This window comes from Oryzias latipes, chromosome 3, assembly GCF_002234675.1.
Source record: "Oryzias latipes chromosome 3, ASM223467v1".
NCBI classification, from domain to species: domain Eukaryota; kingdom Metazoa; phylum Chordata; class Actinopteri; order Beloniformes; family Adrianichthyidae; genus Oryzias; species Oryzias latipes.
In genome coordinates, this window is record NC_019861.2 from 31,800,587 (window position 1) to 31,812,895 (window position 12,309).

General features: G+C 39.2%; 1 protein-coding gene across 3 annotated transcripts in view; it reads left to right on the top strand.

Annotated features, from left to right (window-relative positions):
* Positions 1–12,309, top strand: part of ntrk3 (neurotrophic receptor tyrosine kinase 3) — a 229,911-nt gene that overhangs the window by 117,257 nt on the left and 100,345 nt on the right. For 2 of the 3 annotated variants that reach the window (XM_023953662.1, XM_023953664.1), the window contains exons 10-11: positions 2,312–2,361; positions 7,630–7,732. In XM_023953662.1, coding sequence (XP_023809430.1) covers positions 2,312–2,361; positions 7,630–7,732 — 153 coding nt within the window. The remainder of the gene's footprint in view (positions 1–2,311; positions 2,362–7,629; positions 7,733–12,309) is intronic. The other variant, XM_023953663.1, reaches the window with a different exon arrangement.

Genomic DNA, 12,309 nt, shown 5'->3' on the forward strand with positions numbered 1-12,309 from the left:
AAAATGTTACCTGTCTTGTTAGTTTATATCAGCGTTGGTTGATGGTCGTATTGACATGGTATCTAGTAATATGCTTTTTTTGTGCCTCAGGTATTTTACTATATGCTGTGAGTAATTATGCATTTTTTAGTACATAACAGTCATGTTCCTGTTTGCTATCCTTGTTACCATGTCAACCGAAGGTAGATCGTTTGTCTCAAACCAAGAAAAAGCGTGACCCGTGCAGATGCCATGCAACACTCATTTTTTTGATCATTTTCTCTTACTTTGGCTAAAATCTCAACCGGTTGATGGATAATGGACGTGGGAAGTGATAGCGGGATTTGTTGAAGTGTGAGCGTCTGTGGAAGTGTCCGCTGCAGCCGATGTTGTGACTGATACTGTCAGCTACGTCTTACTTTCCTTGACCCTGCTAGCAGGTGATGTGTGACTACTGGGAAGAGGTACATTGCAAATGCGGTTGAGCTGGTGTCAGCGCTCAACTCTCTGTCTCTGCTCTGTGACTGTCCTGTTTGTTGTGCGAGCTCGGGATTCAGAATTGACGGCTAAAAACAAAGTGGGCCGCTTCGATCTGTGACCTTCATCAGACTCTCCTCCCATCTCCATATGAGCCCATTTTTTCTAATCAGCCATTGATTACGAAGCTGCAGGCTGCAGTGACGGAGACGGATGGAGTGTGCGGGAAGCTGCATGAGGCAGTCTGCTGCTCCATGTTGGCATACACTCACTGACACAGCTTCTTGTGTGTGAATTCAGTCTTGTGGGGGGGTTGACTGACAGCCTGGCTGATACTGACACTGCTGAGTAGAGAGGAGGACAGTGGAAGGAGAGGGATAAGGGCTGGAAAGAAGATGGAGGTTGGGTAGCTCTTACTTTTTTGTTACTTTGTAACTCTGCACCTTCTGAGGCAGTTGGCTGATATCTTATCCACAACAATTCAGATATCCTCAAAAGAGGTATAATGTTACATACTTATTGGGCATGTGATGCGTGGTCAAAAATGCTCTAAACAGCTTTCTTAAAGGTTCCTTTAGCATGCAGTGTTCACACTGGACTGTCACTAATCAATACTAGCGCACGTACTCATAGTTTGAGGAGCCATGGTGCGAAACGTCAAAGCGGTTCAAATCTCGTGAATCTTGCTCAGGCTTTTTCTTTCACAGCTCTATTCCGATGAATGAAAGACTTAGTGTCATAGAATTCCAGCTAAGCACAAACCACAATTATTAATTTTTCCTCCATGATCATTTTTTAACCCTCTGGCACTTCTGTGAATTGAAAAAGATGCTACCCCTACAACACTACCAAATTCGAGTCCCTGATTGGTCAAAGTTTAACTGGTTTAACTTCAACGTGCGCTCATGTTGTCTTAAAAACTGAATGTGACAGTTTTGAACGCAGAAGCCTGGAACATGCTTTACGCACGTTTACATAGACTTGGTCCCTTAACATGCATTTCCGAGGCTGTTGTGAACGTTGAATTAAACTTGAGATTTGGTCATTTTTGTTTATTTCCTTCTATTTATCAGTCTCATGACACATGTCAAACTGTTTATGATTGCCAAAGCCGTTGTTTATTTGAATGCAGAATCTGAGCATCTGCACTGATATGCTACCTGATCTCAGTAAACCAAGCTTAACCGTAGTTTCCGTTTGTTTGGTCCAGTTTTTGAGTCTGGCAGCCGGTTCCGTCTTACCAAATGTTACCTTTGGCACCTCAGTCGGTATCCGCTACTCTTTTCCTGCCTGTATAAGTGTTTTCTTTTGCTGCTTTTTGTCTGCGTTTCATCTGCTTTGTTTTGTATTTGGACACAATGTGGCTTCGATGGCATTGATGAAAGGCTCGAGTTGGACAATAAAAAATTGTCTGCGCTGTTATAAATGTCAAATTATAGCTTGAATTTGAAGTGTTTGTTCTAGACTTTCTAATGTTTTAAGGCAAAAAAAGGAAACAGAAATGACAGACTTAAGAAGAAACCACAAAGATTCCCTGCGCTAAACGTTAATATATTCATTTAAATCCTGTGCACTACAACTTGAAATAGCTTCAGTCTGTCAGGTTGTAGCTGTGGGAATCTTATTTTTATTTCAAGTCATAATAGGTGTGCAAACACATTCATGCAGGGGAACCACTGCCTATTTGTAAAAGCTTTTATCCTGTCGTATCCGCTTTCCTTTGTAACTACCAAGTCATTTGCCTGAGAATGGGCATCAGGGGGTGGAACCATTATCTGCATTAACCAGAGTGTAGAAGAAAACCGCCGTTTCTCAGAGAGTCACTGATGCCCATTTTTCTGCTTCTTTGTGGCAGGTCTACCATCAGATGGTGTTTCAGGCCAACAGGATGAAGACACATTTGGGGTGAGTTTCCTTCCCAATAACATTGACAAAACAGCTTCTCAAGAGGGCACCCTGGTCTCAGCAGAGACTGATTCCACACAAAGCCAAACCACATTTGTTTGCAAGGGGCCTCTTCTGGGGCTGAAAATGTTAGTTGTCCGAGCTGCAAAACCACAACTTTTACAATCAAACTGAGAAAATTACGTGAAAGGCAGACTTTGTTTCTACAATGAATCTCATGAAACACATCCTCAAAAATTTCTTTTTATTATTTTTTTTACAATGATGATGCAAAATCAAAGAGGTTCTAATTGATTACAGTCCAGTTGTTTCCACGTCATTTGTTTAACAAAGTTGAGTTTGGGTTATATCAATAAAATTGAATTGAATTGAATCTTAAATGACACCTAACTACCACAATCTAGAGAGGAAGGGAAAGGAGCGCTAGAGCAGAGAATGCAAACATAAAGCAGTTCACGGTGTCCTTTCCACTACTTTTCTAGTCCTTTTGAACTTGCTCTCATTTTACATTTAGAAAAGTCATCTATTTATGGGCCTTTAATTCTTTTTTTCAAAGAAAGTAGGTTTTCTCTGTAGGCTTCTTTAAGGGGAAAAAAACAACGCTCTAGAACACAGTTTCTCTTCTTTGGACCAGCTTCTGCTGTAGTTTCAATGCTGGTCCCCAAGTGATGACATCAAAATGATTTTTCATTTCACTCAACAGAGTTGAGTCTTGTCAGCCACTTGTTTTAGGAGCCATGGGAGCCAGAAGCCTGTGTTCAGGTGGTGAAAAGCCAAACAGCTGGAACTACGTCAGACTTTGGCCTTGGAACCAGCTCAAAAAGGGGGCTTCACTCTTTAAATTGAGGACCAAAAGGAAGAGCTATAAAAGTTGGAATTGAGGCAGCAGCTGAAGTACAAACTAGGCTTTCTGTAAGAACAAAAAAAAACATTGAAAAAAAAAGGAGAACTAGGCAGTGCTCTTTATTTTTGGCCTTGAAACTAATCAGGTGATCATTCATTGACATCTATGATGACATGACATTACAAAGAGATTAATAGTTGGGTGTACAACACAAAACTGCAAAACCCATGTATTTATTGCTTTTGAACACAAACTAAACATTTATAAAACAAGTCTCAAACGTTAACTTTGGCCCTTTCTATCTGAAAGATTGCCCCTATTCTTTTAATCATGATGGTGAAACCGGGTGTAGAGCTGGGGTGTAACTCTTAAAAGCTTCCTTAAATCCCACCCGATTATCTTTTGAGCTCTTTTAAAAGTGTTCCCAGTGGTCTTTTTTCATTGTGATTATGCTGTTATTAAGCAAAAAAAAAACCTTGGTAACACTATGTTGTCCAAACTTTTTCTCTTTTGAGAGTCCATCACTCCTACAAATGGTAAAAGAAAAGTTTGGCATCATTTAAATTCCTCCCTCCTGCCCTAAAAGCTCAATAGGTATCAATGAAACACAAAAGGGAAAAACAGAAGAAAATTTAAAAAAAATAAAGGTTGCTAGGTTTTTAAATTTAGTGGGTACGTCTATGGTGTAAACCAAAGGCAGATGAAGCAGCTTATGCAAAATTCAAAATAATAAAAGATGCACATAAGAGAGAAGAAATCTCAAAATAATAAAGGGGCTGGCAAGGAGCATATGAAGGAGAAAATAAGGGGAGAAAAAAAGCCATAAAGATTTCTCTAGACATCCAAGCAGAAACTGCGATAGTCTCTTTTCAGGCTCAACAAACCGTCTGCTCTCAGTAAATCTGGGTAAAAATGGACCTCTTTATTACACATATGTCACAGACTTTCTGAACTAGCCTTGCTGAACTAAAATAGATAGAGCTACCATTAATGGGCCGTTAATAGACTTATTAATGTCAGACATTTTGACATATGAGAGGAACCACATAGGTGTGATTAATAACATTAATAAGGGGCTGCTGTCGTTCTGGTGCCACACTTCAGTTTTAGGATGGTGCTGCCTTTTACAGGATTATTAATTACACGTATGTTTTTTTTTTCTTCTTTTTACTGCCATGACCAGTTGCCTGCTGTGACAAATGCCATGGCAACGACCCGTTGGAGTAAAAACTATTTACATCTAAATTGCCTGGATGTAATGTGTCACCGTCTCTGCTTTTGCTAACTGAGAAAGATGTATCTCCTCAACTCTCGCATATTTCTCTAAAAAAGACAGCCAGCTCATTTTTTTTTTTTGCTAATTTGATGACAGCTCAAGAAAAAGATTTCGACAGAAGTCCTGCTGCTGCGGGGTTTTATAACATTTCAAAACAGGATTCAATAATGGCTGGATGGTGGGAAAACAAAAGCACAATATAATAAAAAATAAAATCCTCCTAATGATCCACGAAGAAGACACATTCTCATTTCATTTAAGGAGAAAGTAATTTAACAGTTTTTCTGAAAAGGTTTTAATGTTGTTTAGATGCTCGGCTCCAAACCCTCCTGGCGTACCAAATTGACTTCTACTCGTCCTACAAGTTCACGTACTTAACCAGCGCTTTTCTGTTACCCATTCACATAACAGGGCAGTGAGGGTAATGAAGGAAACCATTATCCACTTTAGAACATTCTCATTATCAGAAACTCGATCACCCAGACGGCCATAATATCTCAATTAATATATAGTAGTAACAGTTAAGAAGACACAAAGGCTTACACATGACTGTATAAAAGAGCTTTAGTTTAAAGGTGTAACGTTGAGTTGGTCACGTATGATCTCCTCGTAAAAGAATCCCCCCCAAGCCTCTTTGTTTGCCAAAATCACCGTAGAATTTGTTTTTCGCCAGACGCTCCGGTAAATCAGCTTATCCAGCTATCATCAGACGGCCGGTGGTTTGATTCCTGCCACCGCTCGCCAGCCTGAAGGCAAAAGACCAAAGCCCACACCTTCAGGAGATATGTGTTCAGCGGGGTGTGAGGGAGGAAAAGTACTTTATGAAAAGAAACACTGTGGGAAAAAAATTTGTGCTTTGTGAATGGTTGAATATGGCTTGTAGTGTAAAAGCTCTTTGAGTGGTCAAATGGAGTAGAAAAGTGCAATACAAGTACAGTCCATTTACCATCCGCTGTCCATGAAGGACTTTTTGTTTGTGGGTACAAAACTGACGCTGTGAGGATGGAGTGAGCGAAAAATACTTCACGTTTTCAGAAAAAGCTGCTTTTACTCTTTTATTTTTGTTCACAATGTTTAGTATGAAACGAAAATTTCGTGTTATTGTATATTTCAAATTAAAAGATTTTTCCGACTGTAACATGGATTTATGCCAGCAAAAGAAAATGTTATATTTTTATCTGCAGTCCCCTGAATATCTATATCATTTATGAAAACGATTATGACAATATTTTGATTTTGACATATAGGAGGAGCGATTAAAAAAAAAATGGAGTGAGAACAAATATCCTTGCAAAGTCTAACCTCTATGACCCGAACCAATTTTACCCCTACAGTGAGTCAAAAACTTAGAGAGAATTGTAAAACATTTAAAGCAGTCTTTGAGTATTTAAAATGAATGTTGGTTTCTTAAGTTCAGTACTGAAACATACAAAAATTAACAAGTCATATCATTTTTATAATAGGCAAAAAGAAATCTGCATTTCTTGGATTTTAACCATAATAATGATAACTGTGGGGGTTTCTTGTTACTTTCTCATCCACGTTGAGATGTAGAAAATGGAAACGCTGTAACTGCAGGCCGTCTTCTGGGGAAAGTGAGCTGCAACAGCTTGCAGTCATTCCAGAACGCCGTTAGTGAGGGGGTCCGCCGACATCTTCAAACATTTTCTGGGTCTTTAAATTCCTGACAGAACAGTTGCAGCTCCCCCCCTTGTCCCCTGAAACTTAAATATGATTAGGACATTTAGAAAAGAAATCTTCACGAGTGCCTCCAACTTCTCAGAAGCTCTTTGTTATTCAGTGAGATAAGTGAAGAGTCGAGAAATAAAACTGTGAGAGTTGGATATCTGTTGAAGACACTTAACCTAAAGACAAAAGCACGAATCTGGCGATTACCACAAAATAAATTACTTATATAACCACATTTTTGCACAATTCTCTGTGACATTTATGCAATTATTTCATCCAAGTCTCTCAGTTCCAGACTTTTTTAAATTAAAGCATCCAGCCAATCACAGTTAACTGAGAATTTTGATGTTTTTATGATGTTCTTGATGATGGAGAACATTGATGAATAAAATCAAGCTCAAGATCAGACAAAAAAGGAAAAAAAAGAAAAAGGTCTTATTTGTGACACAGAAAAATCCGCCAGCCAGGCCACAAACGTCCTGCTCTGTTCGATTCTGATGCTTCCACATGTTGTCTACTATACCCATCTACATCTTCATTTTCCTCGTCTGAGCTGGTCTCCAGCTCTAAACTGTACGGCTGGATAGCTCCGATATTTTTTTGTTGCATCGGTAATGTTAGATCAGGGGTGGGAGGGACTGTAAGCCAGTGGGAGAGAGTGTAAACAGAGCGCTGTTATGGGTGACGGGAAGGGGGGCCGGGAACCATTGCCTCTCTTCAGATACTGTCCAAGAAAACAACACAGATATTTTTTTTTTTATTTTGCCAGAGAAAAACATAAATGTAACACCACTGTGGACGTTTTTACAATAGATCAAAAGATGCTTAGTGTGTCTTTAAAAAGCTTGTATAAAGGTTCTATAACATACAAATTAACATAGATATGGGATCTACAGATCAAGTTTCATGTTTTTCTTCCTCTGCTAATGGAAAAAAAAAATGTTATCCTCAAACATGTACATAAACTAAACAAGGATTCAAAGACAAAAAAATAAATGAAACTGTGGTTCAAAACGCCATAAAAGTCTGTATGTCTTTACATGTCAGTAAGGAAGTCTATTACGTCATTAAAAAACTGTATTACTGTGAAAGAGGAAAAAAAATAGCAGAGACATTTTGTCAACAGTTTTATTTAGGTTTTTTAAGTGAGTTACACTGTACACTTTGACTGTTGGTTGAAAAAGTTTTTTTTTATCAAGAAAAAAACCCCACACATTTTAAATGCTTGATATTATGCTGACTTTCTAAGAGTTGAACCACTGTAATTCTGCATAGATAGTCCATGTTTTTTCATCTCAATAATGTTCTTTACTGTAGATTTATCAATGATTCTATGAGTTAGACTGTCATAAACTTCAGTCCAAAACAAAGTGAAAACATTCAGTGTTTTAAACTAATATTTAAGGCTGAATGTGATGCTTTTTTAGTCTCCCTTATGGGTAAATTTCCTGTCTTTCAGGTCACCATTGCTGTGGGCTTGGCCGGCTTCGCCTGCATCCTTCTCCTCGTCCTTTTTGTTCTCATCAACAAATACGGCCGGCGCTCCAAATTCGGTATGAAAGGTAAGTTTATTAGAATAGCTAGACAAAAGGCAGTCCGTTAGGTGTGTTTTCCACCTCACTGCAGGATGCATTGTTGTAGAGAAATCAATGCTTCCAAACATTTGTTGTTTGGGGACTTTTTTTTCTTCAAACATAGTCTCTGTTTCCCCCTTTGGAGGGGGACAGTCTTCACAGCTGTGTTGCTGGTGTGAGAGATGCTAAATGGAGTCCTCTGTGAGCGCGTTCAGAGGAAGCGATCGATGCTGCAGGAGGCCGGTCATGTAATCATGCTGCACAGTGCACACATTTTATTTATTGATTGCATACCTTTTTTAGGCATTGCAGAATGGATCTTAAATTAATTAGTGAACAGGGGCCTGTTGATCACACTGAGGCACTGAAGAGGATTAAAGTGGCTTTTGTACATGCTGAGCTTTCATTTTGGGTTACATCCAGGTTGTGCTTATCTTTCTGCTTTTGCAGCTGAGAAGGAAGCCTCTGTAGTGATGATGTGGGAACAGATCGGGGCCAAGGGGGGCCAACAAGAGCAGCTCAGGACTTGGTTTATGTATTTGTGCACTCTGACTCCAAACGCAGTCGGAGACTCTTCGGCTGGAGAAGTGGTGGCGTTTGATCTCTTCCAGTGGTGTGAATTCAGAGAGCTTAGTTTTGAAGCTAGTTTCTTCTACATCTTTGTAGCTTTTGTTGTGTTTTCTGAAAATGTGCCACTCTGACCCTTTAATAATGCAGGTCCTTTATTACACTCTGCAAGTACGATGTAAAGTACCATGAACCCCCGACACCTTTTAATTAGCCACTTTACAGGATTAGAGTTTGTTATTTACCTCAGTGAAGAACTGTGCTGTAATAATTTAGGTGGTGGCAATTACTGCATTGGCCTGGAGCTGGTTCTAATCAAGGATAAGTCCTAATGAGCTTTTACAGACCTGTGTGTTGTGTCAAATTCATTTCAAGTCGTGCTAAGAAACTGATTTTGTACCGAAAAGTCTGACATCAGTCACAAATTTTGGTTACAAACAAAAGATCACATGCATTTTTATGCATCTGATTTAAAGCAGCAGGACTCGGTGTTTCCATAAAGGATTTCTGCTCCCTAATGATGCTCCTGCTGCACACTAACGCTTTCATCCAGCCGCTGCAGATGGAGTTTAGCGCAGCAGACAAGTTTTATATTTACATCCACCCACAGTTGCTCTTGCACGTTTTATTTAATTCACAATGCAGTATAACCAGCATCACAGAATCAATATAAATCTCGTCTTACAAATCCATCTGCGAGGAATCTGTTTTACAGCTCTGCTGTATTTTTACACTTTGCCATCAAAGTCAAAGGAGAGGCGCTGCCTGACATCACAGCGGCACCGAGAGCCGAGCGTGTTGTAATGCTCAGAGCAAGAGAGGTGCTTGTGAGGCAAACTCTGAGCAAAAAGGGGCTTCAAGTGCAGCAGTCTGAAGAAGTTTTTTGGCTTGATGTTAAGTTAAAAAAATGATTACATCCTGGTTGGGGTTTATTATTTTATGTGGCTCGAGTTTAGGTTTCTGGTGTTGGATCTGATGATGTGGTTTTTGAGCTACGCCTCTGATGTTTTCTGTTTCTGTCCTTATTCATACCTAGTTTCTGTTTTGAAATTATCACAGTTGTTTCAGTATTTATGCCCATTTCCGATCATCTCCATTGAATCAACCCAACTTTGTATTTCTCATCAGTACTTTCTTTGGTTGTTTGGCTGGTTCGGCTTACTGATTGTTTAACATTATTGTTTAACATTATTTCCCATTCATGTCATGTTGACTTGATGCACTTGAGTGAACCCAAATGTGTGCATTTAGATATCTAAAGATTTACTTATTTTTTAGCCCAAAAAGAAAATAGAAATGTGTGAAATTATTTTAATTTGTAGGACTGTTTTAATTTGAGTTTTTTTCTGAGGGATAGAAGACAACAAGATTTCTATTATGATTTATAATATGAACACCTACAAGGTTTTTTTTGTTAAGTTCCCATTATGAAAATCTCCCTGCGTGAAATGTGACAGAGTACTCTAAAACTGACCAAAACTCTAACTAAAAGGAATTACAAAAAAAAGAATTAATATTAGGAAGTACAGTAAGAAATAAAAACAAATGTTAGAGTTTGTTCAGTATGGATACATGTATTGCTTTTTCTTGCAAACCAAATAAATTGAGAAATGTTGCATTAGGTTTCCACAATATTTTGGAGTTTATTTTTGAAGCTTACACATTTCTGATAAACAGTTAAAATCAGGTTTGAGAACCATAAAGCTGTAGGAAGTTTTTGCACTTTTGTTTTCCCCTTGAGGCCAGATTTTTTCGTTTCAGCCACAGTGAAGTGTACCAGTTTTTGCACAAGTGTGTACGTTCATGTCATCGAAGTGAGACATTCAACTTCTCACCGGAGGCCGTTTAAACCAGCTTTAAAGCCCTTTGCTGCATGATAAACGTGCAGCAAATCAAAATCTTGGCTTTGATTGTTGCTGATTTGTTTAGTGGAGTCTGAGCTGCAGCTGTCTGCTCCACTGCTGTGTGATTGAGGAGATAAAAGACCTGGAAAGGAGGTGAGGTCTGCATGGACTCTTTAGGGCCCCATACTGTTCAGTACAAAAGCCTGATTTGTTCACTGTGTGTGTTTTCTCCTCCCACTCTTGTTCTGGAGAATCAGCTGGAAGGCTTGAAAAAGTCATTACCTCTGGATGGAGCCATAATGGATTTTTGCTGCACTAAATCACCGTGGCTCTTTTGGTTGTTGGAGGTTGATCACCGAGCCTTTCTGGGCTTTCAATAAAAGCCGCTTTATTTATTTATTTGTTTTTGGTAGCTGCATGTGTGCACTTGAGGCTCGTTCGGCTGATTTGCTGATGTGTCAAGGCTCCATCCAGCGCTCGCCTGACTTTACAGCTCCTCGGTTTATGGGGGATTTTGGCTTGTTTTATGAAAGACACTTGATATATATGTGTATGCACTCATGCTGTTGATAACCTGGTGTTCTAACACATCTCATCTGTCTGGTAAAACATGCATTTTAAGCATCAGACTCATCTCTCCACTGTAGGTTTTCACCACTGGTTTTTCTAGTATATTACCCATATATATTTGTCAGCAGGGAGTCAATAATGCTTTGCAAGAAAAACGCACACAGCATGCAGGTAATAAGTTTTCTTCTCCTTCTGCTACTACAGATGAAGCCAGTGTACAATGAAGTGATTCTGCAGCTGAATCTGTGTCAATTTGGGTCATTTTTGTGTGAAACTTTCAGATGTGTCAAATGGAGACATTGCAGTTTTGTTTTAGGAGAGCAACAACATTAAAAAGGAATAAACGGGAACCACGATTGTCAAGAGGGGACAGATGGTGGAGATGTTGGTTTGAGAAAGCCCAAAAACTGCAGGTATCTTGTGCGGGATGCTGTTTTTTTTTTTTTTCCCCATAGACTAAATGTACACCACCCCTTGTAAATGGATAGCCAAGAGTTTTAGCTTCCAAGAAATAGGTTAACATTTTTTTCTATTGTCCAAATCTAATAAAAAATATTAAGAGAAAGCTTAGATGATGATCTGTTGTGAATCACTTTCACTCCACCAAAGGTTTTTGGGTATCGAGTAACATTTAAAAAGAGACGTTTGATAAAATAAACAACAGGTCAAGTACTTTTTGGACAATGCAATTGTTCATTCATTCATTTTCTTAACCGTTTTTCCCTTTCGGGGTCACGGGGCTGCCGGAGCCTATCCCGGCCACTTGTGGGCGAAGGCAGGGGACAACCTGGACAGGTCGCCAGTCTGTCGCAGGGTAGAATGTCCACAAACAATGCAATTGGTTGTGGAAATTTTTACAAATATATATGACAGGGCAGCAAAATTTGGTGACAAAATTCCACTATTTGGCAGAAAATATCACCGCTTTGAACCACATTCATATTTGTTTTGCAAATTGATTACTGTACTATTCTTCTGAGCTAAAGTTGTCAGGGTCTCATTTATTGGCTAAAACATACAATACCCTAATAACACTTCTCATCCCAGGTCCAGACAATCAGAAACTGCAGCCAACCTATGTAATCAGCAGTGAGTAAAATAAGGAGGTGGTGGATCGTATAAGTACCCTTCTGTAGAAAATTCATGCATCCAGAATGTCACGTTCCTATTCACGTCTCCAGTCGCCAACTATGGGTTAGTTTCCATAATCCTATGTCTCACATTTCACATTTACCATTGAGTCAACTGTTGAAAGCTGCATCCAGATGTCTGTTCATGTCCCGTTTTGGTTCGGGATTGTACCGGGATTTGCAGGAGGCCAGAACAATCTGCAAATCAAAGTCAGAAAATGGTTTAAAAGATGTCAGTCCTAGTTTTACAGCTGTATGGAAAAAAAGTTCAGCAGCCAAACAGAATTAAAGTTCTTATATCCTGAAATATGAAAACGTAATTGAAAGTGTCTTTTCATACATACCGACCTTGACTCTGGATTTGTGTTGAAACTGATACAGAGTCATAATTGTGGCTTAAACTTGCTGTCAGCTTTTCTCAGAAATCCTCCAGCAGCTCTCACAGCTGAAATGA